The sequence below is a fragment of the Larimichthys crocea genome, chromosome III (genome assembly GCF_000972845.2).
Source record: "Larimichthys crocea isolate SSNF chromosome III, L_crocea_2.0, whole genome shotgun sequence".
In the NCBI taxonomy this organism is placed as follows: domain Eukaryota; kingdom Metazoa; phylum Chordata; class Actinopteri; family Sciaenidae; genus Larimichthys; species Larimichthys crocea.
Window position 1 is genome coordinate 7584099 of NC_040013.1, and position 27933 is coordinate 7612031.

At 37.5% G+C, this 27933-nt stretch overlaps 1 protein-coding gene across 12 annotated transcripts; it reads left to right on the plus strand.

Moving 5' to 3' along the window:
* Nucleotides 1-348: 348 nt before the first annotated feature.
* On the plus strand, nucleotides 349-27803 carry LOC104939709 (serine/threonine-protein kinase ppk4). 12 transcript variants are annotated; one of them, XM_027276892.1, is made up of 8 exons: nucleotides 7248-7433; nucleotides 7566-7621; nucleotides 8292-10209; nucleotides 10309-10472; nucleotides 10551-10774; nucleotides 12295-12421; nucleotides 12499-12599; nucleotides 13295-14129. In XM_027276892.1, the coding sequence occupies exons 3-8, from the start codon at nucleotides 8310-8312 to the stop codon at nucleotides 13512-13514; spliced, it is 2736 nt and encodes a 911-aa protein (XP_027132693.1). In that variant the 5' UTR covers nucleotides 7248-7433; nucleotides 7566-7621; nucleotides 8292-8309; the 3' UTR covers nucleotides 13515-14129. The 12 variants fall into 12 exon arrangements, with proteins under 12 accessions (XP_027132669.1, XP_027132663.1, XP_027132693.1 ...); XM_027276868.1 differs by lacking the exons at nucleotides 7248-7433; nucleotides 7566-7621; nucleotides 8292-10209; ... (3 more) ...; nucleotides 12499-12599; nucleotides 13295-14129 and adding exons at nucleotides 349-483; nucleotides 1252-3178; nucleotides 3271-3434; ... (2 more) ...; nucleotides 20553-20659; nucleotides 20771-21410; XM_027276890.1 differs by lacking the exon at nucleotides 7248-7433 and having other exon boundaries at nucleotides 7486-7621.
* The last annotated feature ends 130 nt before the right edge of the window (nucleotides 27804-27933 follow it).

The window sequence follows — 27933 nt, forward strand, 5'->3', positions numbered from 1 at the left end:
TATTTCAAGGAAATATTAACTTTGCATGGAAATATTTATTTCCTCAAAAAAGTGAGTTGTGTGTCCTTTTTAAAGAAAAGTGTCTGCACTTATTTCTTCTGGCTGCATACAGCTACAGCAACCATAACCAATAAGGCAGTCTATGTGTATGTATATGAAAAGCTTGACATCAGTTCAGTAACAGAGGTTAAGTTTGTGAGAGGATAAACAATGTGACTGCACAGTCAAAAAACAGAGCTTTTAATCTGAAACAACAAACATGAAAAGGGCAGGTCCTCCATGTCTTGTGGAAGCCCAACCCATTTCTACCTGTTCTACTTGTTCTTCCTGTCTCGTACAATATTTAGCTGTAGTTGGGAGAACCAAGAGAAAGAGAGAGGAACAGACAGAGGCAGTGACAGAGAGAAATCCAGTAAAGGCCCAGCATGTTGACTTCTGACAGATTAAGTTGATTCTATACAGACGACACCTGAGCTCGACGTTGTAAGTTGATCTTCCTGCAATCCACTAACATTTACCGTAAAATTATAGACCTATTGTTATTTGTAATTAACTTTTTATTATTTGATTATAATGGACATTTACTGACAAACACTACTTGAATTAAAATGTGAAATGTTTATAAAATTATTTCTAGACTTTTCACAGTTGTGCATGTTAAAAGTTGAATTCCGTTTCCAGCCTGAATGTGGAAGTTCAAAGTCTAACCAGTCAGTGAAGTCAGGTGTGGCACTCAGCCACTCATAATCATAAAACATGAAATCATTAGCATTCTATTTGTGACCAATGTCCAAATGAAATTATTAACCAACATCTGCAAATTAAAAGATTAAATTTGGCATTTGTGACCCGTGAATCACAGAATGGCTGATAAAAAGACACTGTAGTTCTGCCCGTATACATGATCTATCATCCTTGTCCCTACTTTGACCAAAAAACATTTCAAAGCTGTTCATGTTCAAAGTTGAATTCTGGTTGACAGTCTGAACAGGAATTGAAAATCTTAAACAATCAGTGAGTGCCTGGTGTGGCACTTTGTGTGTGTAGAAAACATAAAATATTGAATCTTAAGCATGAGCACTTAGTGTTTACGTCCAGTGTTGACCGAATCTTCTTTGTCCAAATGAAATGACTACTCAACCATGCAAATAGTTTTAGTTAAATGATTTTGCACACTTGTATGTGCTGTGCTGTATGTGCTCAAAGTGTCTAATGTTTAAAAATAATGTCAGAATTTTGTCTTTTTCACAGTTGCTCGGAAACAAAACAATGAATATCATCACAGAATTAAAATTTGTCCCAGCAAGAGACACACATCCTATAATACACTGTGTATTTAATAACAACCTCAAGAAGCTCAAAAAATTGCTAAAGGACAACAACATTAATGAAACATACCCATGCAGAGAGGTGAAAGACTATATAACCCCACTGATTGCAGCTGTTGTAAAACACAATGTAGATATTTGTAGTTTCCTTTTGCATGAAGGTGCAGACCCAAACTGTGGTTCCGAAACTGGCTCAGCACCTTTGCATTATGTCTCACTATTGAACGCTCCACTTATCTTTGTTGAAAAACTGCTGGAAGCAAACGCTAAACCAAATGTATGTAATCTACATCAAATCACACCACTGCAATATGCTGCTATCAGTAACAGGGAAGATGTTATGAAAGAGCTCATCGCTGCTGGTGCACAGGTAACATTGTTTCCTGTCAATGATCCTGAACGTATTACACACAATGAAAAATTATCTCAGATGGTTCATAACCTTGCATCAAAAGGACATGAATTATGCTCAAAAATCAAATATTTTGTGGACATAGAAAATGCTGTGCGAATGAAATCACCTGAAGAAGTGTTCAAAACTTTTGACAGTCACATGCTGCGGGAGGATCCTCAGAGCCATCTGACCATGATTGAAATTTTCTTTAATTTTTCTGGGCAAAATGAAGAAAAATACAGAGAGGGAAGTATGAAATGGCTGAAAGACACTGGAAACGTGAACACCTACATTGCAAATGCTGTTAGTCGATTTCCAAATGTCCCTGAGGCGTTTATAACAGTTGTAGTTCATAGCTTACGTGCAGTTCTCTGCACAATGGGAGACATCCCAGATGAGCAAGCACTAGCTATTATTGACAAACTACTGGACCAACTTCACAGAAAAGAGAGGCCTAAAATATGGGAAGCTGTACTGCAAACACTCTATGTGATAACACAGAAAACAAAAGGCATGAATGGCTGGGACCCCAACTTTGTTGAGAAGTTATGCAAAACAGTTGCTCCTTTTATAGAGGAACAATACTCCTCTGACATTAGAGTCTTCACATACAGCATTTTTGCAAACTTACTTTCAGTTGAACATGCAGCGAGCATCTTTACATCAGTAGGGGTAACTTCAGTGCCTGAGGACATACTGACATCTGCAGACATGAAAATGAATGACAAACTGAAAGAACTGCTCCGACGACTGAAAAATCATTTCAGCAAACAGAACATGGAATGTGAGGACTTTCCAGCCTTACCAGGATCCAAGAAGAAGAAGAAAAAGAATAAGAAAAAGAAGGAAAAGGCAGAAAACCCAAATGATGAAGGTTTCAATGCTGAAACTGATCAAACATCAGCTCCTATAGTGGAATCTACTTCAAATGTGAAGCCATTCCACTTCAACCCAACTACATCATCAATAACACACAAATGGCTACAAATCAGCAAGAGGTGGAAAGAAAACTTAGAGAAGCTTCTGAGCACTGATGAAAGTAAAGTGACCAGAATTGGGAGCATGATTTATGTGAATGATGCAAAATTCCGCATAGCAAAGGGAAGTGATGGTACTGAGGTCTTCTTAGGGCTGAGAGATGATGGCACTGAAGTTGCTATTAAGAGAATGTCTAAATGCAACTATCAAGTGCTGAAAAATGAAGAAGGGATTCTACGACTTCCAGAGCTTGATCATCCATCTATTGTACGTTATGTCGATGCTGCAGAGGATGAGAACTTTGGATATCTTGGTCTTCAGCTTTGTGAATACACTTTGGAGGAATGTATCAGAAACAACGATGATGGTCTGTTAAAAAAGAAACTTGTCTATCAGATCCTCGAGAGTTTAAGAGTGCTTCACTGTCAAAATCCTCCAATTCTTCACCGGGATCTCAAACCACAGAATGTTTTAATTGGTAAGAAACGTAAAACATATCCTGAATATTTTAATTTATAATTAACATACATCATTTGTTTCCTGAGTTTGTCTACCTGATTTGTCCTGCAGATGTTAATGGGAGAGCAAGATTAGCTGATTTTGGCATAAGTAGACGGTTACTGAAAGGCCAAACAACTTATCGTACAGGCAGTGCAGGAACAAAATGCTGGATGGCCAAGGAGACTTTAGCAGATGAAGATGACATCCCATACAAACCGAGTACTGATGTACAGGTCAGTTTTTCTTTGACTCAAATGTAACTAATGACTTGGCGAAAAATACTTCCTTAATTACAAAAATGTTCTGTTAATTCTTAAGGTGGCAGGCATGCTGATTTATTATACCCTCTCTGGTGGACACCATCCTTTTGGCGACAAGTCCTATAAATGTGAGAGCAACATTCATGAAGGGTTGTACACTTTGGACCATGTTCAAGATGTGGTGGCAAAGGATCTCATTGAGTGGATGATCAATGCAGAACCAAAGAACAGACCAAAAGTTGAAGAATGCTTGAGTCATCCCTTCTTCTGGACCACTGACAGGTAAGGAAGAAACAACTGACTGACTGATGAATTGATGAGATGAATCCATGTCAACTCTCAACTCTCAATTTCTGCCTTTATTGGATGGAATGGTACAAAATTTGGTTCAAACATTCATAGACGATTTTAATGACTGGTGATCCTCTTTTCATCTAGCCACACCAACAGGATGGCATTTTTGGTTCTGGATGAAATGTGTTCATACTTCACAATTCTGAATAGCCACACAGGCAGTTTGAAGTCTGCTACTATATCCTCATCCTGGCTGCACTCACTGCTGTTTTTGAAGTTCGGTGTGCTTATCGGGACCACAGTGCACACTTTCAGTGTCATAGTGATAATGGTGCTAGAGTAAATTATTACAATTCCCCTTTTAAGGAACATTAATGTCACTTCCAAATTTAATGCCAATACATCTAACAGTTTTTAATGCATTTCCCACAAATCACCAAAGTCATTACAATTCATCCAATAGGAACCATGATGTCTGAACATAATTTTGAGCCATTGCACCCAGGGGACATTGAGATATTCCATAGAATAGGGGAAAACAACTCTGTTTCTTGGCTTTGTAATTAATGCTGGAATTAGGTAGCTAGTTAGCAAGGTAGTCTAAAGTTTACAGCTTACATAACCTGACAGTCAATCATGTATACCGCTTTGGCACATGGAGAAATCCATACCAGGTCTGTCGTGCTGATTTAGAGTTGTTAGACTATGATTGGGCAACTGTTGTATGATATGATACTTTTTAACGTTCTGTTTATTCTACAATTCATATATCCTAAAATAAACTTTTTTTTCCAGAGTGGAATACTTGAGAAGGACAGGTAACAGGGAGGAGGTGGCAAACTGTCGAAATACTGACCCAAAATTAATTTCTTCGCTTGAAGAATGTGCTGGCAATGTATCCTTCAAACAGTGGAAAGATAAGGTGACTGCAACGTAACAAGTCTTCCTTCTCTATTCCTAATTTAAACATGACTAATTATTATTTTGGTGTTGCAGTTTCCACCAGCGTTGGTCCAGAAGATGGATGCCAAGAACAAAGCCTACCCTGACAACACACTGGGATTACTGCGCTTCATACGAAACCTTCATGAGCATTAGTGAGTGAAACTGACTTGAAAGTCATGCAAGGCTTTAAAATATCACTAAAAAGCAATTGTCCATAATTTATCAACACTGAAACAATAATTATACACTTAAAGACAATATGAGTCTTAAGCATAATGTACAGACTATACTTTTTGTTCTTGCTGATACTGCGCACCTGTATGCCCTGAACAGTTTTTACATAACCACAGTATTTTATAGTTATCAAATGGTGAAAAGCAAAAAGAATACTGTGGCACTTAATTTGATAATCCCTAAAACAAAGTTAATTTACTAGCCTGCATTTAAGGAAATTACATCATCACATTTTTGACATTACTTAAATAGTTGATTTAAGTAATATTGCTGGTAACTTTCTGTACAAAGCACTAATAGTAATGATTATGCTGAAGTGTTCAGTGGTCATGACTGTCATAAGTAAACTAGATGACTGTGAAAGATTTGCAAGCTGGGTTTTTAATACTTCTTAAAAAAATATTTATCTTATGTTTGCAGTGCTAAGGATGCAGCCCAAGTTGATGTGATGGCCTTTTTTCCTGACCTCTTTGGATGTGTTTACAAATTTGCCAAGACCCAAAGGTGGAATTTAGAGAGTCCCTTGAAGGAAATGTTTCAGAGAGAACACTTCACCACCAGCTTTGTGATGCCATTGATAAACCTTGAGGAGCACCTGGGTGTCCCAGTTCAAGAGTCTGAACCCAGTGACTTGAAGTGAAGTTGACTTCAAAATGAATAAAGGACTTCAGAAACAAGAGTTAAAAATCCAACAGGCCTTTTCACAATTGACATTTTCCTCCTGTGATATGTCAAAACATCTTTAATGAAATAGTCCTGCAAGGTTGTGTGTATTGTTATGTATTGTCAGTACAATACTATTTCTGAAAAGCTGACAGTAACAGGAAGTAGATTGTACGATAATGTTTTGTAGTATCATTTTAAGGCACTTTTACTTCACTTTAGTATTTGTACTTTTTGAGATTTCATACTTTTGCTTGACCATTACCCTTGTGAGGAACAATACACTTTATTTTTATTATAAATTAATTTTTATTCTTGAATTTTTGCATGATCCCAAATGAGAATGATTGGATTGGTCATTTTGATTTTTAGATGCTATTATGTTTTATTGGATGAAAAATGAATATGGTATTAAAATCTGCTGTCCGTGAAACTATAAAAGAGCTAAGAAATCAGTCCTCTTCATGAATGGACTCAGGTTTTGTATTCTGTGAAGAGAATGAGACTCTACTGCATTCAACTTTGAAGATGTCTGGTGCCTTTTTTGAAGATTAGATTCAATTTTTTTCATTTAGATTTTTTTGTTTTGTTTTTTGTTTGTTTGTTTTGTGTGTGTTCCAGACGTTGGGTCTCTGTCTCAAGATCTAGACTTCTGATTCACAACAATTTTCAACATTCCTCTTATCAATCTAAAAAATAATCTTCTTTCCGTCTTATCAGTGAAGATGGTAATGTTTTATCATTCATTGATCACTGTGAATTATGTCACATGTACATAATATGATGTCACCATCCTTCATGCTGCAATTCAAAGTGAGTATTCATATAAATCCCTGTATGTACGCAAAAACCTTGACTTTTTTTTATGAGATAGAGATAACCTGTAACCGTAACAGAGGTTAAACTTATGCATTTGCAGTATAGTTGGTAATGAAACAGTAGATTGGATGGACTGTATTTTACTGCATTGCAAGGGATGAACTCCTGAATAAATTCCATAAAATTTTAAACATTCAAACCAAATCTTGAAACAGAAAACAAGGATAAACAAGCTGATTGAAAGCTTGATTTTGGTTTTGTTCTGAACTTGAGTAAAAGAAGGAAGCTAAATCCACCTCATGAATGCCAGCTCACTGATCGATTGAGTCTGAATTCTTGTTCTCTGTGACTCTCACTTAGAAACAAACTTAAAGTTATGGATATAACTCTGGTTTCACTGGCATGGACCACACAATCAACAAGATACGTTTAAATGATTTAAATGATTGAGAGTGAAGCGTGATCTAGTGTACTTCTTTGGTCTGATGCTCATGTGTAGGGAAGCTTTGGTAGGGAATCTGCCATAGCACCCAGGTGCTGATCCCGCTGGCTGCGTTATGACAGACAAGATTGATTTGTTTTTTAACATATCTTTTTTCTTTATGTCCTTTAGATCATTTGACAGCACCCTCTGCTCCTGCCTGGACATATTCATTACAGAATGTGTGGGAACAATGCTTATGCAACAACACTGAATACACTGTCTTTTCCCTGTAGTGGGCACCGGAAAATGGACGCCAACCCGGGTTCTGGACTCTCTCAGAAAAAGCATAGAGAATCCGGTAGATTTTCAAAATAAAATACCCCGTGCAAACTGCCGGTCATAAAAACAGACAAAAGCGAAACTAATTAACTACGTACTGTAGCATATTAACACATTTAGAAGCATGTTTAGAAGCACATAAACCAAGAAAATGACCAAATCTGAGCAACTAAACAAAGTCTGGTGGGCTAAACACTCCGCTTCTGAAACACTCCCGGTGGGGTTTGAAGAGACATGTCCAGTGGGGTTTCGGGGTAGGTCTATGGCAGGTGACTGTACAGTTAAATTAGACTGTTCAGAGAGATCTCAGAGGAAGTGCATGTCCTTACGTGTTTTGGAGAAGCCCAGCCCATTTCTAACGGGTCTCTTCCTGTCTTACAACACAGAAAACAAGGAACAGAGGAACGTTGAGTTACTCCGTAGGACACCCTATTTCGACACAGTAAGTTAATTTTGTTTTAAGGTAAATTCTGGTTGTCAACCTGAATGAGGAACCTAAACAGTCAGTGAAGGCTTGGTGTGGGACTTTGTGTGTGTTAAAAACATAAAACATTGAATCATTAGCATGATTAGTGTTCAGTTGTAGTGTTGACTTGAAGTTTTATTTCTGTCCAAATTCAATTACTACTCAACTTGGCAAATACAGTACATACTGTATAGCATATAGAGAGTTTTAGTTGAAATTATTTAGCACACCTGTATGTGCTGTTGTGAATATAACTCAATGAAAGAAAGACACTGAGACTGCTTGCGAATCCGAATTCCTTTACTTACAAACTTCACAGCTTTTTATAACCATTCTTACATCATTGTTTCATAACCAAACCACCAAATATGGACCCAAACATCCTGAACTTTATTATGATCACGTAGTCAATGCCAAGACCTCTCCAAAAGGAGTTTCCTGGCTGTGCTATGAATGTGTTTCCACATCTGTGTGATTGTGTATTCATGTGTGTGCCTAAGCAATTCTATGTGTGTGCTTCTGTTATATTACGTGTAAAAGTATGTATGTATCACTGAGAACAGGACAGTGCTCAGTCGATAAGGTATAAGGTTTAAAATTGTAGCAAGTGTTTAACAATAATGACATAATTTTGTCTTTTTCACAGTTACACTAAAACAAAGAAATGAATATCATCACAGAGTTACAATTATTCCCACCAAGAGACACAGATCCTATAATACAGTGTGTACTTAACAACAACCTCAAGAAGCTCAAAAAATTGCTAAAGGACAACAACATTGATGCAGGTTACCCATGCAGAGAGGTGGAAGACTATATAACCCCACTGATTGCAGCTGTTATAGAACATAATGTGGATATTTGTAGTTTCCTTTTGCATGAAGGTGCAAACCCAAACTGTGGTTCCCAAACTGGCTCAACACCTTTGCATTATGTCTCACTATCCAACGCTCCGCTTATCTTTGTCAAGAAACTGCTGGAAGCAAATGCTAAACCAAATGTATGTAATCTACAGAAAATCACACCACTGCAACTTGCTGTTATCAATAACAGGGAAGATGTTATGAAAGAGCTCATCGCTGCTGGTGCACGGGTAACATCGTTTCCTGTCAATGATCCTGAACTTATTACACACAATGAAAAATTATCTGAAATGGTTCATAACCTTGCATCAAAAGGACATGAATTATGCTCAAAAATCAAATATTTCTTGGACATGGAAAATGCTGTGCTAGTGAAATCACCTGAAGAAGTGTTCAAAACTTTTGACAGTCGCATGCTGATGGAGGATCCTCGGAGCCATATGACTATGATTGAAATTCTCTTTAATTCTGTGTCAAATGCAGAAAAATACCGTCAGGAATGTATCAAATGGCTGAAGATCACTGAAAATGTGAATAACTACATTACAGGGGTTGTTAGTCGCTTTCCAGACGTCACTGAGGGATTCTTGCCAAATGTAGTTCATTACTTACATGCAGTTCTCTGCACAATGGAAGACATACCAGATGAGCAAGCACTAGCTGTTATTGACAAACTACTCGACCAACTTTACAGAAAAGAGAGACCTGATATATGGGGAGCTGTACTGCAAACACTCTATGTGATAACACAGAAAACAAAAGGCATGAATGGCTGGGACCCCAACTTTGTTGAGAAGTTATGCAAAACAGTGGCTCCCTTTGTAGAGGAACAATACTCCTCTGACATTAGAGTCTTCACATACAGCATATTTTCAAACTTACTTTCAGTTAAACATGCAGCGAGCATCTTTACATCAGTGGGGGTAACTTCAGTGCCTGAGGACATACTGACATCTGCAGACATGAAAATGAATGACAAACTGAAAGAAGTGCTCAGACGACTGAAAAATCATTTGAGCAAACCGAACATGGAATGTGAGGACTGTACAGCCTTACCAGGATCCAAGAAGAAGAAGAAAAAGAAGAAGAAAAAGAAGGCAAAGGCAGGAAACCCAAATGATGAAGTTTCCACTGCTGAAACTGATCAAACATCAGCTCCTATAGTGGAATCTACTTCAAATGTGAAGCCATTCCACTTCAACCCGACTATATCATCAATAACACACAAACGGCTACAAATCAGCAAGAGGTGGAAAGAAAACTTAGAGAAGCTTGAAAACACTGATGAAAGTAAAGTGACCAGAATTGGGAGCATGATTTATGTGAATGATGCAGAATTCCGCATAGCAAAGGGAAGTGATGGTACTGAGGTCTTCCTGGGGCTGAGAGATGATGGCACTGAAGTTGCTATTAAGAGAATGTCTAAATGCAACTATCAAGTGCTGAAAAATGAAGAAGGAATTCTACGACTTCCAAAGCTTTATGATGCATTTATTGTACGATACATTGACTTTAAAGAGGATGAGAACTTTGGATATCTCGGTCTTCAGCTTTGTGAATACAGTTTGGAAGAACACATTGAAAAAATGGACGGTGGTCAAAAGGAACTGGTCTTTCAGGTCCTTGATAGTTTAAAGGCTCTTCACTGTCGAAATCCTCAAATTCTCCACCGGGATCTCAAACCACAGAATGTGCTGATTGGTGAGAAAACTAAAATAAATAAATAAATATACACAATATTGGATTCTTTTTATTCAATATATGATTTTGTTTCACTAATTGCTATCATCTGTCATGCAGATGTCAATGGGAGAGCGAGATTAACAGATTTCGGAATAAGTAGAAGATTGCTCACAGGACAAACAACTCTGCTCACAGGCAGTGCAGGAACAAAATGCTGGATGGCCAAGGAGACTTTAGACATACGATCTAAAGCAGCATACAAGTCGAGCACTGACATACAGGTTTGTTTTTCTGCTACACAAATTTTCTTTTTAAATAGGTGAAAGATCATCCTGTAACTAAACTGCTAATATTTTCAGGTGGCAGGCATGCTGATTTATTACATCCTCTCTGGAGGACACCATCCTTTTGGTGACATACCTTTTGAATGTGAGTACAACATTCATAAAGGGATGTACACTTTGGACCATGTTCAAGATGTGGTGGCAAAGGATCTCATTGAGTGGATGATCGATGCAGAACCAAAGAACAGACCAAAAGTTGAAGAATGCTTGAGTCATCCCTTCTTCTGGACCACTGAAAGGTAAAGAAGAAACAACTGACTGACTGATAAATTGATGAATACATCCATGTCAACTCTCAACTCTCAATTTCTGCTTTTACTAAATGAAATGGCACAAAATTTGGTTCAAACATTCATCGTTCATAGACAATTTTAATGACTGGTGATCCTCTTTTCATCTAGCCACACTAACAGGTTGGCATTTTTGGTTCTGGATGAAATGTGTTCATACTTCACAATTCTGAATAGCTAAAAAGGCTACTATATCCTCATCCTGGCTGCACCCACTGCTGCTTTTGAAGTTCGGTGTGCTTATCGGGCCCACAGTGCACACTTTCAGTGTCATAGTGATAATTAATGATGCACAATATGAACCAAAATTAAACCGATACCGATAACCGATAATTTCCTGCTTCTCATGGCCGATACCGATAACCGATAACTTCATATTTCAACCCGAAGGTCCCCCGTACGGGGGACAGTGTGAAATACATGCACAATACAGACGATTAACATCTGCTAGGAAGCACCAATCCTGACATGTAGCATACCAAAATGACGAGAAAAGAGGAGGAGAAACTCAGCTAAAAGCTCTACCAAGCATTGCCCAGTTCAATCTCCAAGCAATTATCTGGGCATGTAACAAAAACATGCACTTTGAAAGTGAAGTGTGATCTCTTGGTGCGATATACTACCTTTGGGTGTACTTCATTCTGGATCGTCACTGGTGGGTCAAAGGTGAATGTGGGTGGTACTAATCGATTCTCCTGACTCTGACTGGTCGATAGGTGATAGGTGCCAATCATCAAAATCTGCCAATCGGGACATCCACACTCTGTGTTGTTTTAGCCTTAGCAGCACCGCTAGCTGCTACCGCGGCTGCTCCAAATTCTTTTAATACCGCTTGTTTCAAACATTGCATCATATTAAAACTCAAAGTCTTCTTTCCTCCTCTCGGAATCCTCGCTGAACAACTTTAGGAAGATAACAACAGCAATGCTGTTGTCTGGTTAAAATGAACCTATCAGGTCGATAAAAAATGACGTAATTTCTCCCCATATCGGCTGATATTTTATCGGTCCGATAAATACTGTGCATCCCTAGTGATAAAGGTGCTAGAGTAAATTAATACAATTCCCCTTTAACATTAATGTCAGTACCAAATGTAATGCCAATGCATCTAACAGTTTCATTACAATTCATCCAATAGGAACCATGATCTCTGAACAAAATTTTGAGCCATTGCACCCAGGGGACATTGAGATATTCCATAGAACAGGGGAAAACAACTCTGTTTCCTGGCTTTGTAATTAATGCTGGAATTAGGTAGCTATTTTGCAAGGTAGTCTAAAGTTTACAGCTTACATAACCTGACAGTCAATCATGTATACCGCTTTGGCACATGGAGAAATCCATACCAGGTCTGTCGTGCTCATTTAGAGTGGTTAAGCTATGATTGGGCAACTGTTGTATGATATGATACTTTTTAACGTTCTGTTTATTCTACAATTAATATATCCTAAAATAAACTTTTTTTCCAGAGTGGAATACTTGAGAAGGACAGGTAACAGGGAGGAGGTGGCAAACTGTCGAAATACTGACCCGAAATTAATTTCTTCACTTGAAGAATGTGCTGGCAATGTATCCTTCAAACAGTGGAAAGATAAGGTGACTGCAACGTAACAAATCTTCCTTCTCTATTCCTAATTTAAACTTCATGACTAATTATTATTTTGGTGTTGCAGTTTCCACCAGAGTTGGTCCAGAAGATGGATGCCAAGAACAAAGCCTACCCTGACAACACACTGGGATTACTGCGCTTCATACGAAACCTTCATGAGCATTAGTGAGTGAAACTGACTTGAAAGTCATGCAAGGCTTTAAAATATCACTAAAAAGCAATTCTCCATATTTTACCAACGCTAAAACAAAAATTATACACTTAAAGACATTATAAGTCTTAAGCATAATGTACAGACTATACATTTTGTTCTTGCTGATACTGTGCACCTGTATGCTTTTGTTTGCAGTGCTAATGATGCAGCTCAAGTTGATGTGCATTTTATTACATTTCAGTCTTAGTCAGCAGATAGAGTTTAAGATTCAAATGAATATCATAATCATCTGATAGAGCTTACTGCTACCTCTGATCAGACATTGTCTTTGAGGATACCAAAAGTGCAGTCTTTGTCATTCAATATGGGCATTACTTAAATGATTAATTGTATTTTTCAGGTAACTTTCTGCACAAAACACTAATAGTTATAATTACTTATATGTGAAACTGTTTACTTCTTTTGAAGCCAAAAGTAATAAATTAGACTTCTGGTCAGTTGATCACTTGTACTTTTATTATTATAAAATGGTTTAGCCGTAGATGAAACATGACAAACAAAGAGTGCATCAGTCATTAAATTTACAGTAGGACAAAAAACATTTTATTCATGTGGTCATGGCTGTCATAAACAAAACAGATGAATGTTAAAGATTTGCATGCTGGATTTTAATAATTCATAATGAAATATCCATTTTTGTTTGCAGTGCTAAGGATGCAGCCCAAGTTGATGTGATGGCCTTATTTCCCGACCTCTTTGGATGTGTTTACAAATTTGCCAAGACCCAAGGGTGGAATTCAGAGACTCCCTTGAAGGAAATGTTTCAGAGAGAACACTTCACCACCAGCTTTGTGATGCCATCCACAAAGTTTGAGGAGCAGCTGGGTGTTCCAGTTCAAGAGTCTCAACCCAGTGACCTGAAGTGACTTCAAAATGGATAAAGGACTTCAAAACCACTTAAGAGTCTGATAAGCAGAGAATTTTTTAATACTTATATATTAACTATTAACAAAACTGCACAAAAATGAATTCCTACAGGCTTTTCACGATTGACATTGTTAAATTTATCATAAATGGGAAAAGCACAGGTTTAGGCCACTGCACAAGATCAACAGAAATCAGCAAAAGCTATTATCTTGAATAAAAATACAAGAAATCTGCATTTATTTTAAAGTTTAAACAATGAAAACAAACCAACAATAAGAATAATAGTTATGTTGTACTTTAATAGTGAATTACCCCACAAACACAAGTCACAGCTTCCCTATTATAGCAGCTTAGTTTTGCTCATAACTTTGCTGAACTTGCAGCTTGGGGGGCCCCTGGTGGCTTCGGGGCTCTATGCATCCGCATAGTCCGCACATAGAAAGGAGTAGCTCTGACTTGGAGAGATTTTATGCTTTCACTTGACAATTATCCTGAAAAGGAACAATACATACTACTTTTAATTCTTTGTCTGCATTTCACTGCTTATATAGTTTTACAGCTGTAGTTTTGTTTTTATCATCAAACAATAAATAAAAAAAAACGTTTCTTCTCGATATTTTGCATGATATTCCTACATTCTAAGAGTTAGAATTCATTGTAAGAGAATTTAGAGTGATATCAAACCCTATGTTGATTTTTTTCTTGAGCTGGGACAGTCGTGTTTTGAGTCATTATAGTTTCTTCAGTTCTTGATTGTCTCACTCATTACCTGTTGTCATAGCCTCTCAGAAGTACTGCCATTACAGAAAGACTATCAGAGAAATACAGGAGATGGGCATTTCTCTGCAAAATGTAGATTAATCATTGTAAGGTATGTTTCATCATACTGTATCAATGTGACTGTAAAATCAAAGCTTTTCCATGTATGTATACAAATTCTATTGATTTAAAAATCAAATAAAATGTAATAAAACCACAGAAATGCATTTAAAGTCTACATTTATTTTTAAAAAACAGCAGATTTATGTTATTTCACAAAATTATTCAATCAACATGCACTGTCAAAGAGAATTTAGTAAAACAAAGAAAAGTTATTAAATGTGCTGAATATTACAGAAAAATAATATACAATTACCCTTTACCCTATATAAAAGTCTATGGTTAATGTATTTTTGCATGTATACATGACCTGTATAATTTTAATTATAACACTATGCCATAATAAAAAAAAAACACAACATAATGTAAAAATACATCTTTCAGAATTACCTTTTACTTCTGTAGATAAAAAAAATGGTGGACTTTTCATTAAATACATTTTATGTAAATACACACAAACCAATACACAATGTGAAGCCACTGACCAGTGCAATAAAATCTCAACAACACATGACTGCTGAACCAACCATTCAAAATAACATCAGATGGAAGCAAAAAGATGATTGCCGTATATATCTTTACATATTTATTTCTATCAATCTAAAAATATAAACAATATAAACAACAGCACTTTTTTCAGTTGCCTCCCATATAATTCTCATTTTATCTGTAGTATGGACTTTATTAACATATGCTTTTTTAAAGATTTGGATTAGAGTTAGAGTAGATTGTGTTGCAATTATATTCAAATTGATTCTATTTTCACAACTCAAAACGATTAAAAAAATAATTACCCCTGACCCCTAACCTGCAAATGAAACATTAAGCTGCTCTCCATGAGGGACACTATCAAACTAACAAAGATGGAAAAGTTGTGAGTATACAGCTTTTTTAAAATTATTGATGTATGTAAGTTTAACTTGGTCAACATTAAAGTGTAATTGTTTATGTAAAATCAAATGTTGAGTGTAGTTGTTCTGCCTTAAAGCAAAACTTGGAATGTCCTGCTGTCTAATTGCAAACATTTTGTCACCTCACCTGGACTGCCCATGTACGTGAAAAATGATGTCACATTTAGCCTGCTCAATGGTGAATGATCAACTGGAAGTTACTGAATTTCAATGACTGATGTGCCACTGATGATATCGCAGATTGATCAAAAAGAAGAAAATAATAAATACCGTGGTGATGTGACCTTGCTCGTGTCTTCTTAAGACGTGTGGAAACACATAGATGGTGAAATGTATTCCCGAAGACTGAACTGAGCTTTTCTGACACATCAGGGAATGACATTTTTCTTTATTTAAATACATTTTCTTGTCAAAATGCACCCATGTTTTGCAAGGTTTTCATTATTATCAGATTGGTAACAGTAATGACATGTGGCTCTTTGAACTTCCATAAAGAACAGATGCTTCATCTCCATCACACTTCTCAGACTAACTTCCCTGAGGAGCAGAGATGTATAGTAACGAAGTGGAACTACTTAAGTACTGTACTTAAGTACTAAAATGCAGTATCTGTACTTTTTTGAAGTATTATTTTTTTGCCCAACTTCCACTTTTACTGCACTACATATTTTTGATGAATTTAATACTTTTACTCCGATACATTTTTCATGTGCTGAATCGTTACTCCTTACTACTCTAGCGTCCAGCCGGACACGTGATGAATGACGAGGCGATATTAAACAAACCTGCATTTATTGCTGAACGCTTTGGTTACAGGACTCGGTTACTGTCGGTCGTAACCACGCCAAAAAACCAACAAAAACAACAACAACAACTGAACAGTCCCGGTCTCACACATCAACCTCGCTCGTGCGCCGTACGTCATACACCTGACTCACCCAGGCGCGCGCTCTCTCACCTGCTCCCCCGCCCCCCTCGCTCTCGCATTCATTCAGACGCATTCACAGACCATGGGAAATCACAGAACTCTACCATGAACATTGTAACACTGTGACATTAGAAGTTGTGCCTTAATAAATATTTGAAATAATATAAACAGTACTTGTACTTGTACTTTTGCTTGTACTTTTACTTTCAGTACTTCAGTAGCACTTTTTTACATACTTCTACTTGCAATAATTAAGTACATAACATTTTGAATACTTTAGTACTTTTACTTAAGTATGGTGTTTAAAGAACACTTCAACTTCTACTCAAGTCAGTTTTTTGATTTAGCACTTGTACTTCTACTCCACTCCTTTACTCCAGTACTTTATACATCTCTGCTCAGGAGTGGTCAGAGGCGGTAACACGACGGACATTTAACAGTCTCCAACTTGGCTTTCTGCAGCTGGCTGGGTACAGCCCACTACAGTCTCCTCCTGCGTGTGTGACAGAGAGAGAGAGAGAGAGGAAAAACACGGAAGCGGGAAAAAAGCGCGGCATAATAAAAACACAAATTTTGACAGAAATATTCGACAGAGACACACTTCATTTTGACAAGGTAAGTTGTTGTGTGTTGCTCTGTGTTCGTGTTTAGGTCCAATGCTGACTTGAATGTTTTTTTTGTCCGAATACAGTACACATAGCATATAATAGTTCTTCTGAGAGGAGACCACTGAAGTCAGAGCTTGCTTTATGGTAACGGATTTAAGACAGAAGTTGAGTTTGAGAGGGTCATTCATAAGAAGACAACCATACTTGAAAACAGTAAGTTATTGTTTTGTTCAACTTTATTATCATAACTCAGAACTTGCTGAAAAGCTGTAATTGGCATCCTTATGACAAACTTCACAGGGCAAGATGTAAGTCAGCCCAAAATAAATGCTAATTAGTTTTTATTGTCTTGTAGGAAAACATAAAAAAAAACACTGAAGACAAGATGGCACCATGTGTGTTCGTTTATGTGTCGACTATAAACTTTATCATGAGTCGATTACAGCAGCCTTGGTTAACGTCTGAAAGCGTTTAAAAGTCTCTGGACAGGGGCAGAAGTGTTTAAAACCACATTGGATGCTTTGTGAATCACCAGACCGACAAATATTTTTATGATTTACATGTGCTCTCACTGCACATCGCTCGAGAGCATTTTTATCTGTGGTTATCTATTTTAGTTGAAATATTTTGCACACCTATAGTCCGTGATTTCTAAAAGAGTTGTACTCACGTTTCAATCGTAGATAGATAGATAGATAGATAGATAGATAGATAGATAGATAGAGTACTTTACTGATCCTGTTGTGGAGAAAACCTTCCAGAACGCAATGAAATAACAACACGGAGACAGCTGCTTGCGAATCCAAACGACCCTTTACTTTTGCTTTTCACAACCTTTTATACCCATTTTTACGTCATTCTTACACCACTGTTACATAGTAAAATCACCAGATCTGGACCCAACCGTCCTGTACTTTCTTATAATCATATGTCCGTGTTCTGAGCGTCACGTGAACGTAATATTGTCTATGTGTTTCCCATGAGCCTGCATCTATCTATCTATCTATCTATCTATCTATCTATCTATCTATCTATCTATCTATCTATGATGTATTTAGGGAAGTACATTTCAAATTGAGTTAAGTTTGAGTTTCTCAAAATACTAGAAAGAAACAGAAAAACAGTGTGAAGATTAAAGCTTAAATTCTAATGGCAGCTGTGGGCTACTTGTCTGAAGTTTAAAATGACCCCCAATAATAGTAATATCATAACTTTGTCTCTCTCTCTCTCTCTCTTGTCTCACAGTTACTCTGAAGCAAGACATGGAAAGTGCTTTGAGAGTTGAATCACCCGAAGAACTGTTCAAAGTGTTCAGTCACATGCTGCGAGAGTATCCTCTGACCATGGTAAAATGTATCAAACGTCTAAAGAACACTGGAAATTTGGACACTTACATTTCAGGAGCTATTAGTTGCTTACCAGATATCCTTGAGATAAGTGTAGTTCATGCCATACATGCAGTTTTCTGCACAATGGAAGACATTGCAGATAAGCAAGCACTGGCTATAATCCCCAAACTACTGGACCAGCTTTACAGAAAAGAGAGACCTGATATATGGGGAGCTGTACTGCAAACACTCTATGTGATAACACACAAAACAAAAGGCATGAATGGCTGGGACCCCAAATTTGTTGAGAAGTTATGCAAAACACTTGTCCCTTTTGTTGAAGAACAACACTTCTTTGACATTAGAGTCTACACGTACGGTGTATTTGCAAACTTACTTTCAGTTGAACACGCGGCGAGCATCTTTATATCAGTGGGGGTAACTTCAGTGCCTGATGATGTACTGATCTCTGCAGGCATAAAAATGAATGACCGTCTGAAAGAAGTGCTCAGAGGACTGAAAAATCATTTCAGCAAACCAAACTCTGATCAAACATCATTTTCTATTATGGAGTCTCTTTCAAACGTGAAGCCATTTTGTAACCCGAGGATATCATCAAGAAAATGGCTACAAATCAGCAAGAGGTGGAGACACAAGTTAGAGAAGCTTGAAAGCACTGATGAAAGTAAAGTGACCAGAATTGGGAGCATGATTTATGTGAATGATGCAGAGTTTCGCATAGCACAAGGAAGTCATAGTACTGAGGTCTTCTTAGGGTTGAGAGATGATGGCACTGAAGTTGCTATCAAGAGAATGTCTAAATGCAACTATCAGGAGCTAAAGAATGAGGAGGGAATTCTACGACTTCCAAAGCTTTATGATGCATCTGTTGTACGATACATTGACTTTGAAGAGGATGGGTACTTTGGATATCTCGGTCTTCAGCTTTGTGAATACACTTTGGAAGAACACATTGAAAAAATGGACGGTGGTCAAAAGGAACTGGCCTTTCAGGTCCTTGATAGTTTAAAGGCTCTTCACTGTCGAAATCCTCAAATTCTCCACCGGGATCTCAAACCACAGAACGTGTTGACTGGTAAGAGAAGTAAATTGGATTTTTGTGTTCAATATATGATATTGTTTATTGTATTGTTTCCTTAATTGTTCTATCATTTGTCGTGCAGATGTCAACGGGAGAGCGAGATTAGCTGATTTTGGAATAAGTAGAAGATTGCTCACAGGACAAACAACTCTGCTCACAGGCAGTGCAGGAACAAAATGCTGGATGGCCAAAGAAACTTTAGACGTACGATCTAAAGCAGCATACAAGTCGAGCACCGACATACAGGTTTGTTTTTCTGCTGGACACGTTTTCTTTTTAAATAGGTGAAAGATCATCCTGTAACTAAACTGCTATGCTTTTCAGGTGGCAGGCATGCTGCTTTATTACATCCTCTCTGGAGGACACCATCCTTTTGGTGACATACCCTGTGTATGTGAGTACAACATTCATACAGGGAAGTACACTTTGGACCATGTTCAAGATGTGGTGGCAAAGGATCTCATCGAGCGGATGATTGATGGGGAACCAAAGAACAGACCAAAAGTGGAAGAGTGTTTGAGTCATCCCTTCTTCTGGACCACTGACAGGTAGAATCTCTTTTATCATAGCCAATTAGTTCAATTGATTTGTTCATTTGTTTTGTCGCTAGAATAGCATTGTTTTTTGCCTCATCTCTTTTCCTTTTTCACCCAATTGAGTTTCAGCCTTTTATACTGCATTTTGCAAGTTTTAAGTATTTAAGACTTTTACTCATTACATATCATCACACTTGTTAATTCACACTTTGATGTGAATTATTTTTATTTTCACTCTTGTTACATTACAAACAATCTATCTACTACAAAAAGGGTGTTGATCACATATTAAAATGTGACAATAAATGTATACTTCATATTCTAAACATTATACTATAACAAAACCTCTAAAAGTTTATACTACAGTTACCTTCACTATCTTAGTTTATCCTGATAGCATGCTAATATTTGCTAATCACTACTAAACACACATTTCAGTTGTTTGGTCATAAACAAAAGAAAAGATTGATGGCACTAGAGAAAAAGTTTGGGTTACATGCACCCTAAACATACATTTAATTTTACAGGATAGTTGAATACTTGACAAAGGTTGGAAACAGGAAGGAGGTGGAGAACTGTCGAAATGCTGACCCAGAATTAATTTCTTCGCTGGAAAAATGTGTTGGGGATGAATCCTTCAAACAGTGGAAAAAAGAGGTGACTGCAACATAATTTATTTTCTTTACCCACTAGTTTATATTTCTGAATTCCAAATAATCCCTAAGTATATTAATGTTTGTTACAGTTTTCACCAGAGTTGGTTGAGAAGTTGGAGGGCAAAAAGAAGAAGAAACCCTACCCTGATGACATGCTTGGACTACTGCGCTTCATACGAAACCTCTATGAGCACTAGTAAGTTAAACTGAGTGAAAAATTATGAAGGGAAAATTTGAGAACCACTGGAATGTTGTAGATCACTGTCAAGATTTTCTTTGTATTACAATTTGATTTCTCTTTCTGCAGTGCTGAAGATGCCGCCAAAGTTGATCTAGTGTCAATGTTTCCTGATCTCTTTGGATGCGCTTATAAGTTTGCCAAAAGTCAAGGGTGGAATTCAGAGCCACCCCTGAAGGAGATGTTTAGAACAAAAGAGTTTCCAAGACACGACTTCACCACCAGAGCCATAAAGACAGCCACAATCTCTGATGATCTCAGCATCCCAGTTCAAGAAACTCAACAGGTTTTTCCTGAGGAAACTGCAAAATATCACCATGCTCATCACCAGATGGCGGTGTAGCTGCCAATCATCCCCTTTCACCTGCAGAAGGAAGATACAAGACAAACCCTCTTCTTCAGGAAAGAGACATTTTTCCTGCATTCCTCTTTCCCACTATCCCTGTTTTCCTCAGCTGCCATGAGAGGACCAATTTAACCTGCCAGTGATGTGGTGCAGCAGCCCCGTCATCATTTAAGCCTGAGGAAAACTCTGCCTGAAGTTGCAATATGAAGTGATCTTGAAGAATCTAAAATATAAAACATGTTTTGAGTAATTTCACACATTTTTGTTCACTACATATTTCCATATGTGTTCATTCATAGCTTTAATGTCTTCAGTGAGAATATGCAATGTAAAAAGTCATGAAAATAAAGAAAAAACCTTAAATGAGAAGGTGTGTCCAAACTTTTGACTGGTAGTGTGTGTGTGTGTGTGTGTGTGTGTGTGTGTGTGTGTGTGTGTATATATATATATATATGTGTGTATATATATATGTGTGTGTGTGTGTGTATGTATGTTTATATATTTATATGTATATATATTTATTTATTATATTTAATGAAACAATGAAATATCCTTCCTTTCCAACATACAGATTAGTTTGTATGATTGAGTGTTAAGATTTCTCATTGTTACTTTTCTTTTTGACTATCAAAATAACTATAAAATCTCATTTAATGTGTTTCATCATGTTTGTTTTGGGGGTATAGCTCAATATCACTCAAAGATCAAGTGTAATTAATTATTTCATTTCAAAAAATCTTCTATAGTAGCCTATAATCGTAAGGGACTTTATTTTAATATTTGTATTATGAGAGGTTTTATACTTTTACTTGACCATTATCGTTACCACCGTCCACTTTTACTTTGCTTCATTTACCCCAAGAGTTGGGACAAGTAGCCTTTTGAATATTTTTTTTGTCATTTTAATCTTAAACCTAAACTTCAATGTTCTTTGAAAGTAATGTTGACTTCTAAGCTGTCAAATATACATAAAACAAGGATGCAATGCTACTTCTTGTCTGTCTAACAAAAGCATGAACTGTTCTTTGAACTGTGTTTAAAAAATAAAATGTTTCTGCAGCTTTCAAAAGCAAATTACTCAGCAGCAGCTGCCCCCCCCAGAATAAATACTGTGGTTACTCATACAGACCTCAGAGCTGCCCCACACAGGATATTCAGTGTACTGTAAATGGGAGGAGGCAGGAGCGAGAAAAGAAAGCACAGATTGAGAGACTGAGAGGAGACCACTGAAGTCAGAGCTTGCTTTATGGTAACGGATTTAAGACAGAAGTTGAGTTTGAGACGGTCATTCATAAGAAGACAACCATACTTGAAAACAGTAAGTTATTGTTTTGTTCAACTTTACTCCAAGTCCAAACTCAGAACTTGCTGAAGCTGTAATTGGCATCCTTATGACAAACTTCACAGGGCAAGGTGTAAGTCAGCCCAAAATAAATGCTAATTAGTTTTTATTGTCTTGTAGGAAAACATAAAAAAAAAAAACCCTGAAGACAAGATGGCACCATGTGTGTTCGTTTATGTGTCGACTATAAACGTTATCATGAGTCGATTACATCAGCCTTGGTTAACGTCTGAAAGCGTTTCAAAGTCTCTGGTCAGGGGCAGAAGTGTTTAAAACCATATTGGACGCTTTGTGAATCACCAGATCGACAAATATTTTTATGATTTACATGTGCTCTCACTGCACATAGCTCCAGAAACATTGTATCTGTGTGGTCAGTCAGTCACTGGCCGCAGCCCACCTGCTGCCTTATCCGTACTGCGCATGTGCAAACAGAGATAAAAACGAAGCAAGATAGTTCACTCCGTATCTACTTCCATCATCAGCCCCGGTAAAAAAAACACAAAAAAGGCCGTGTTTCAGCATGTTATTGATTAAGACTTTTTAAAAAAACAAGTCCTAACCTCTTTTGGATGTAGTCTGTTATGATATGGTCACACGTACATCTCCTGTGTGTGAGCATATATGTGGGAGAAACCCAAATTAATATGCAGCGGCAAGAAGATAACTTAGATAATGTCAGCCGAAAAGTATTAATGCTACCCTGGCTGACACAATAATAACATTTCACATGACAAACATGAAGTAATACGTCGTAACATAATCGCACTTTTTTTTTTCGGAGCTGATAATTTGAGTGAGCCATCTTGCTCTCTTCTCATCTTTGTTACGCATGCGTATTATCGACCGGGCAGCGACACAGCCTGCTGCAACATCAGCTCGCGGCCCTGCACGTACACAGGTAATGTAATACATTGTAGTTGGCTGTCAATAAAAGGATGAGAAGTGTCACTGCTCGATGTGAAGACTGAATATTATGAAACAGTAGCGTCAACACTTAATTCATATCATTAGAAACGGGTGTTTCTAATGATATTAATTAAAGTAAGCACCCTGACTCTGTTTTACCTGAATGGAACAAAACCTCAATTAGTATCATTATTGTTTCATGTCAAAAGGACTATTAGCATTCGTTATTCACTCAACTGTATTTGCGTCCAAATTAAATCACTGCTCAACCTGTTGTGACCATTCTCAGCAAATTCAGTAAATATAGTTTTATAGTTGTAGACTTTATTTTGTATATGCGTACATGATATTACTTGTATGATGGATGTCTGAATCACACCCAACCACACCTCTTTGTGTACAGTACCGTATGTCGATAGACATGTAGATGGTTTCTGAGTTTGTCCGCAAGTTTGCGTTATCCAACATCTGCCACCTAAATACAATATTTGGAAATGGAGTTTTGGTTTGAGCTTGAAAATTAAACCAGAAAATGAAATAAACGTAATGTAGCTTTATTTATTATTTCCCATGACAGCTTTTGGCTAATTGTCAAAAGTTTAAAATGGCACTAAATGTAACAGTAATGTCATATTTTTTTTGTCTTTTTTACAGTTACCTTGAAGCAAAAAAATGAATATCATCACACAGCTAAAGGTGACAGCCCCCCCAACAGAAACACATCCTATAGTACACTGTATAACTAACAACAACCTCAAGAAGCTCAAAAAATTGCTAAAGGACAACAATATTAATCAAGTTTATCCATGCAGAGAGGTGAAAGACTATATAACCCCACTGATTGCAGCTGTTGTAAAACCCAATGTAGATATTTGTAGTTTCCTTTTGCATGAAGGTGCAGACCCAAACTGGGGTTCCCAAACTGGCTCAACACCTTTGCATTATGTCTCACTATTTAACGCTCCACTTATCTTTGTAAAGAAACTGCTGGAAGCAAACGCTAAACCAAATGTATGTAATCTACATCAAATCACACCACTGCAATATGCTGCTATCAGTAACAGGGAAGATGTTATGAAAGAGCTCATCGCTGCTGGTGCACGGGTAACATTGTTTCCTGTCAATGATCCTGAACATATTACACACAATGAAAAATTATCTCAGATGGTTCATAACCTTGCATCAAAAGGACATGAATTATGCTCAAAAATCAAATATTTCGTGGACATGGACATTGCTGTGCGAGTGAAATCACCTGAAGAAGTGTTCAAAACTTTTGACAGTCACATGCTGCTGGAGGATCCTCAGACCCATATGACCATGATTGAACTTCTCTTTATTAGTACTGGGCCAGGTGAAGAAAAATACAGAGAGGCAAGTATCAAATGGCTGAAAGACACTGGAAACGTAAACACCTACATTGTAAATGCTGTTAGTCGCTTTCCAAATGTCCCTGAGGCGTTGATAACAATGGCAGTTAATAGCTTACGTGCAGTTCTCTGCACAATGGAAGACATACCAAATGAGCAAGCACTAGCTGTTATTGACAAACTACTGGACCAGCTTTACAGAAAAGAGAGACCTGATATCTGGGGAGCTGTTCTGGCAACACTCTATGTGATAACACAGAAAACAAAAGGCATGAATGGCTGGGACCCCAACTTTGTTGAGAAGTTATGCAAAACAGTGGCTCCCTTTGTAGAGGAACAATACTCCTCTGACATTAGAGTCTTCACATACAGCATTTTTGCAAACTTACTTTCAGTTGAACATGCAGTGAGCATCTTTACATCAGTGGGGGTAACTTCAGTGCCTGAGGACATACTGACATCTGCAGACATGAAAATGAATGACAAACTGAAAGAACTGCTCAGACGACTGAAAAATCATTTCAGCAAACCGAACATGGAATGTGAGGACTTTCCAGCCTTACCAGGATCCAAGAAGAAGAAGAAAAAGAAGAAGAAAAAGAATGCAAAGGCAGGAAACCCAAATGATGAAGTTTTCACTGCTAAAACTGATCAAACATCAGCTCCTATAGTGGAATCTACTTTAAATGTGAAGCCATTCCACTTCAACCCGACTATATCATCAATAACACACAAATGGCTACAAATCAGCAAGAGGTGGAAAGAAAACTTAGAGAAGCTTCTGAGCACTGATGAAAGTAAAGTGACCAGAATTGGGAGCATGATTTATGTAAATGATGCAGAATTCCGCATAGCAAAGGGAAGTGATGGTACTGAGGTCTTCTTGGGGCTGAGAGATGATGGCACTGAAGTTGCTATTAAGAGAATGTCTAAATGCAACTATCAAGTGCTGAAGAATGAAGAAGGAATTCTACGACTTCCAAAGCTTTATGATGCATTTATTGTACGATACATTGACTTTGAAGAGGATGAGAACTTTGGATATCTCGGTCTTCAGCTTTGTGAATACAGTTTGGAAGAACACATTGGAAAAATGGACGGTGGTCAAAAGAGACTTGTCTTTCAGGTCCTTGATAGTTTAAAGGCTCTTCACTGTCGAAATCCTCAAATTCTCCACCGGGATCTCAAACCACAGAACGTGTTGATTGGTAAGAGAACTAAAATAAATAAATATACACAATACTGGATTCTTTTTGTTCAATATATAATTTTGTTTCCTTAATTGTTCTCTATCATTTGTCGTGCAGATGTCAACGGGAGAGCGAGATTAGCAGATTTTGGAATAAGTAGAAGATTGCTCACAGGACAAACAACTCTGCTCACAGGCAGTGCAGGAACAAAATGCTGGATGGCCAAGGAGACTTTAGACATACGATCTAAAGCAGCATACAAGTCGAGCACTGACATACAGGTTTGTTTTTCTGCTACACAAATTTTCTTTTTAAATAGGTCAGAGATCATCCTGTAACTAAACTGCTATGCTTTTCAGGTAGCAGGCATGCTGATTTATTACATCCTCTCTGGTGGACACCATCCTTTTGGTGACATACCCTGTGTATGTGAGTACAACATTCATACAGGGAAGTACACTTTGGACCATGTTCAAGATGTGGTGGCAAAGGATCTCATTGAGCGGATGATTGATGGGGAACCAAAGAACAGACCAAAAGTGGAAGAGTGTTTGAGTCATCCCTTCTTCTGGACCACTGACAGGTAGAATCTCTTTTATCATAGCCAATTAGATAAGAATTGGTAAGGATAAGAAATTACTAATAAATACAGCTGACAGCTGTTGGAATGAAGGACCTGTGGTAGCGCTCCTTCTTACGTGGTGGGAGTAGCAGTCTGTTGCTGAAGGGGCTGCTTATGGTTCCCACAGTCTCATGCAGGAGGTGAGAGTTGTTCATGATGTATGTCAGTAATGTGTTCTTTTACAATGTAAGCTTATAGGAAAAAGTCTTTTCGGGTCAGTGTGCCATACAATTTTGTTGTTGAGATATTTCAACCAACAGAATGATAGCATAGCTCGTGAAAAAAGTGATGCATCAAAAGATAATGTCAGTGAAATAATTTACCTGACACCACGCCTCTCTTGTTCTTCATATCACAAATCAATATCACCATTTTTATCTAATATGATATGAGAAAAAGTTTGTATTTTGTCAAACATGCACCCTATACGTACATTTATTTTCTCAGGATAGTTGAATACTTGAAAGAGGTTGGAAACAGGAAGGAGGTGGAAAACTGTAGAAGTGTTGACCCAGAATTAATTTCTTCGTTGGAAAAATGTGTTGGGGATGAATCCTTCAAACAATGGAAAAAAGAGGTGACTGCAACATAATTTATTTTCTTTACCCACTAGTTTATATTTCTGAATTCCAAATAATCCCTAAGTATATTAATGTTTGTTACAGTTTTCACCAGAGTTGGTTGAGAAGTTGGAGGGCAAGAAGAAGAAGAAACCCTACCCTGATGACATGCTTGGACTACTGCGCTTCATACGAAACCTCTATGCGCACTAGTAAGTTAAACTGAGTGAAAAATTATAAAGGGAAAATTCGAGAACCACTGGCATGTTGTAGATCACTGTCAAGATTTTCTTTGTATTACAATTTGATTTCTCTTTCTGCAGTCCTGAAGATGCTGCCAAAGTTGATCTAGTGTCAGTGTTTCCTGATCTCTTTGGATGCGCTTATAAGTTTGCCAAAAGTCAAGGGTGGAATTCAGAGCCACTCCTGAAGGAGATGTTTAGAACAAAAGAGTTTCCAAGAGAGGACTCCACCGCCAGAGCAGTAAAGACAGCCACAGACTCTGATGAGCATCTCGGCTTGTCAGTCCAAGAATCTCAACATGTTTCTCCTGAAGAAAACTGAATGAAATCAAGCTACATTTCTTGAATTTGGCAAGAATGGCATTCTTTAGATGTAAGGAGGCCTGAATTGAGTTGATTTCAGTGAATTGCTAAATGCAACAAGACTCTACCCCAAATTTTACATTTGCTTAATCTGTGAGCCTCTGAGTAATGGGGGTCTGGCTCTTAAACAATGTAAAACAATGTAACCTGTACTTTTAGGATCGATGAAAAAAAGCAGTGGAACTTTGACACTGTCAGTGAAACAACTGAAGTCAAAGGCCAGTAAATGAATTTGACAGAAGACATGATATTCTAAAAATGATTTTGCTGAAGTTGTGAATGTTTCTG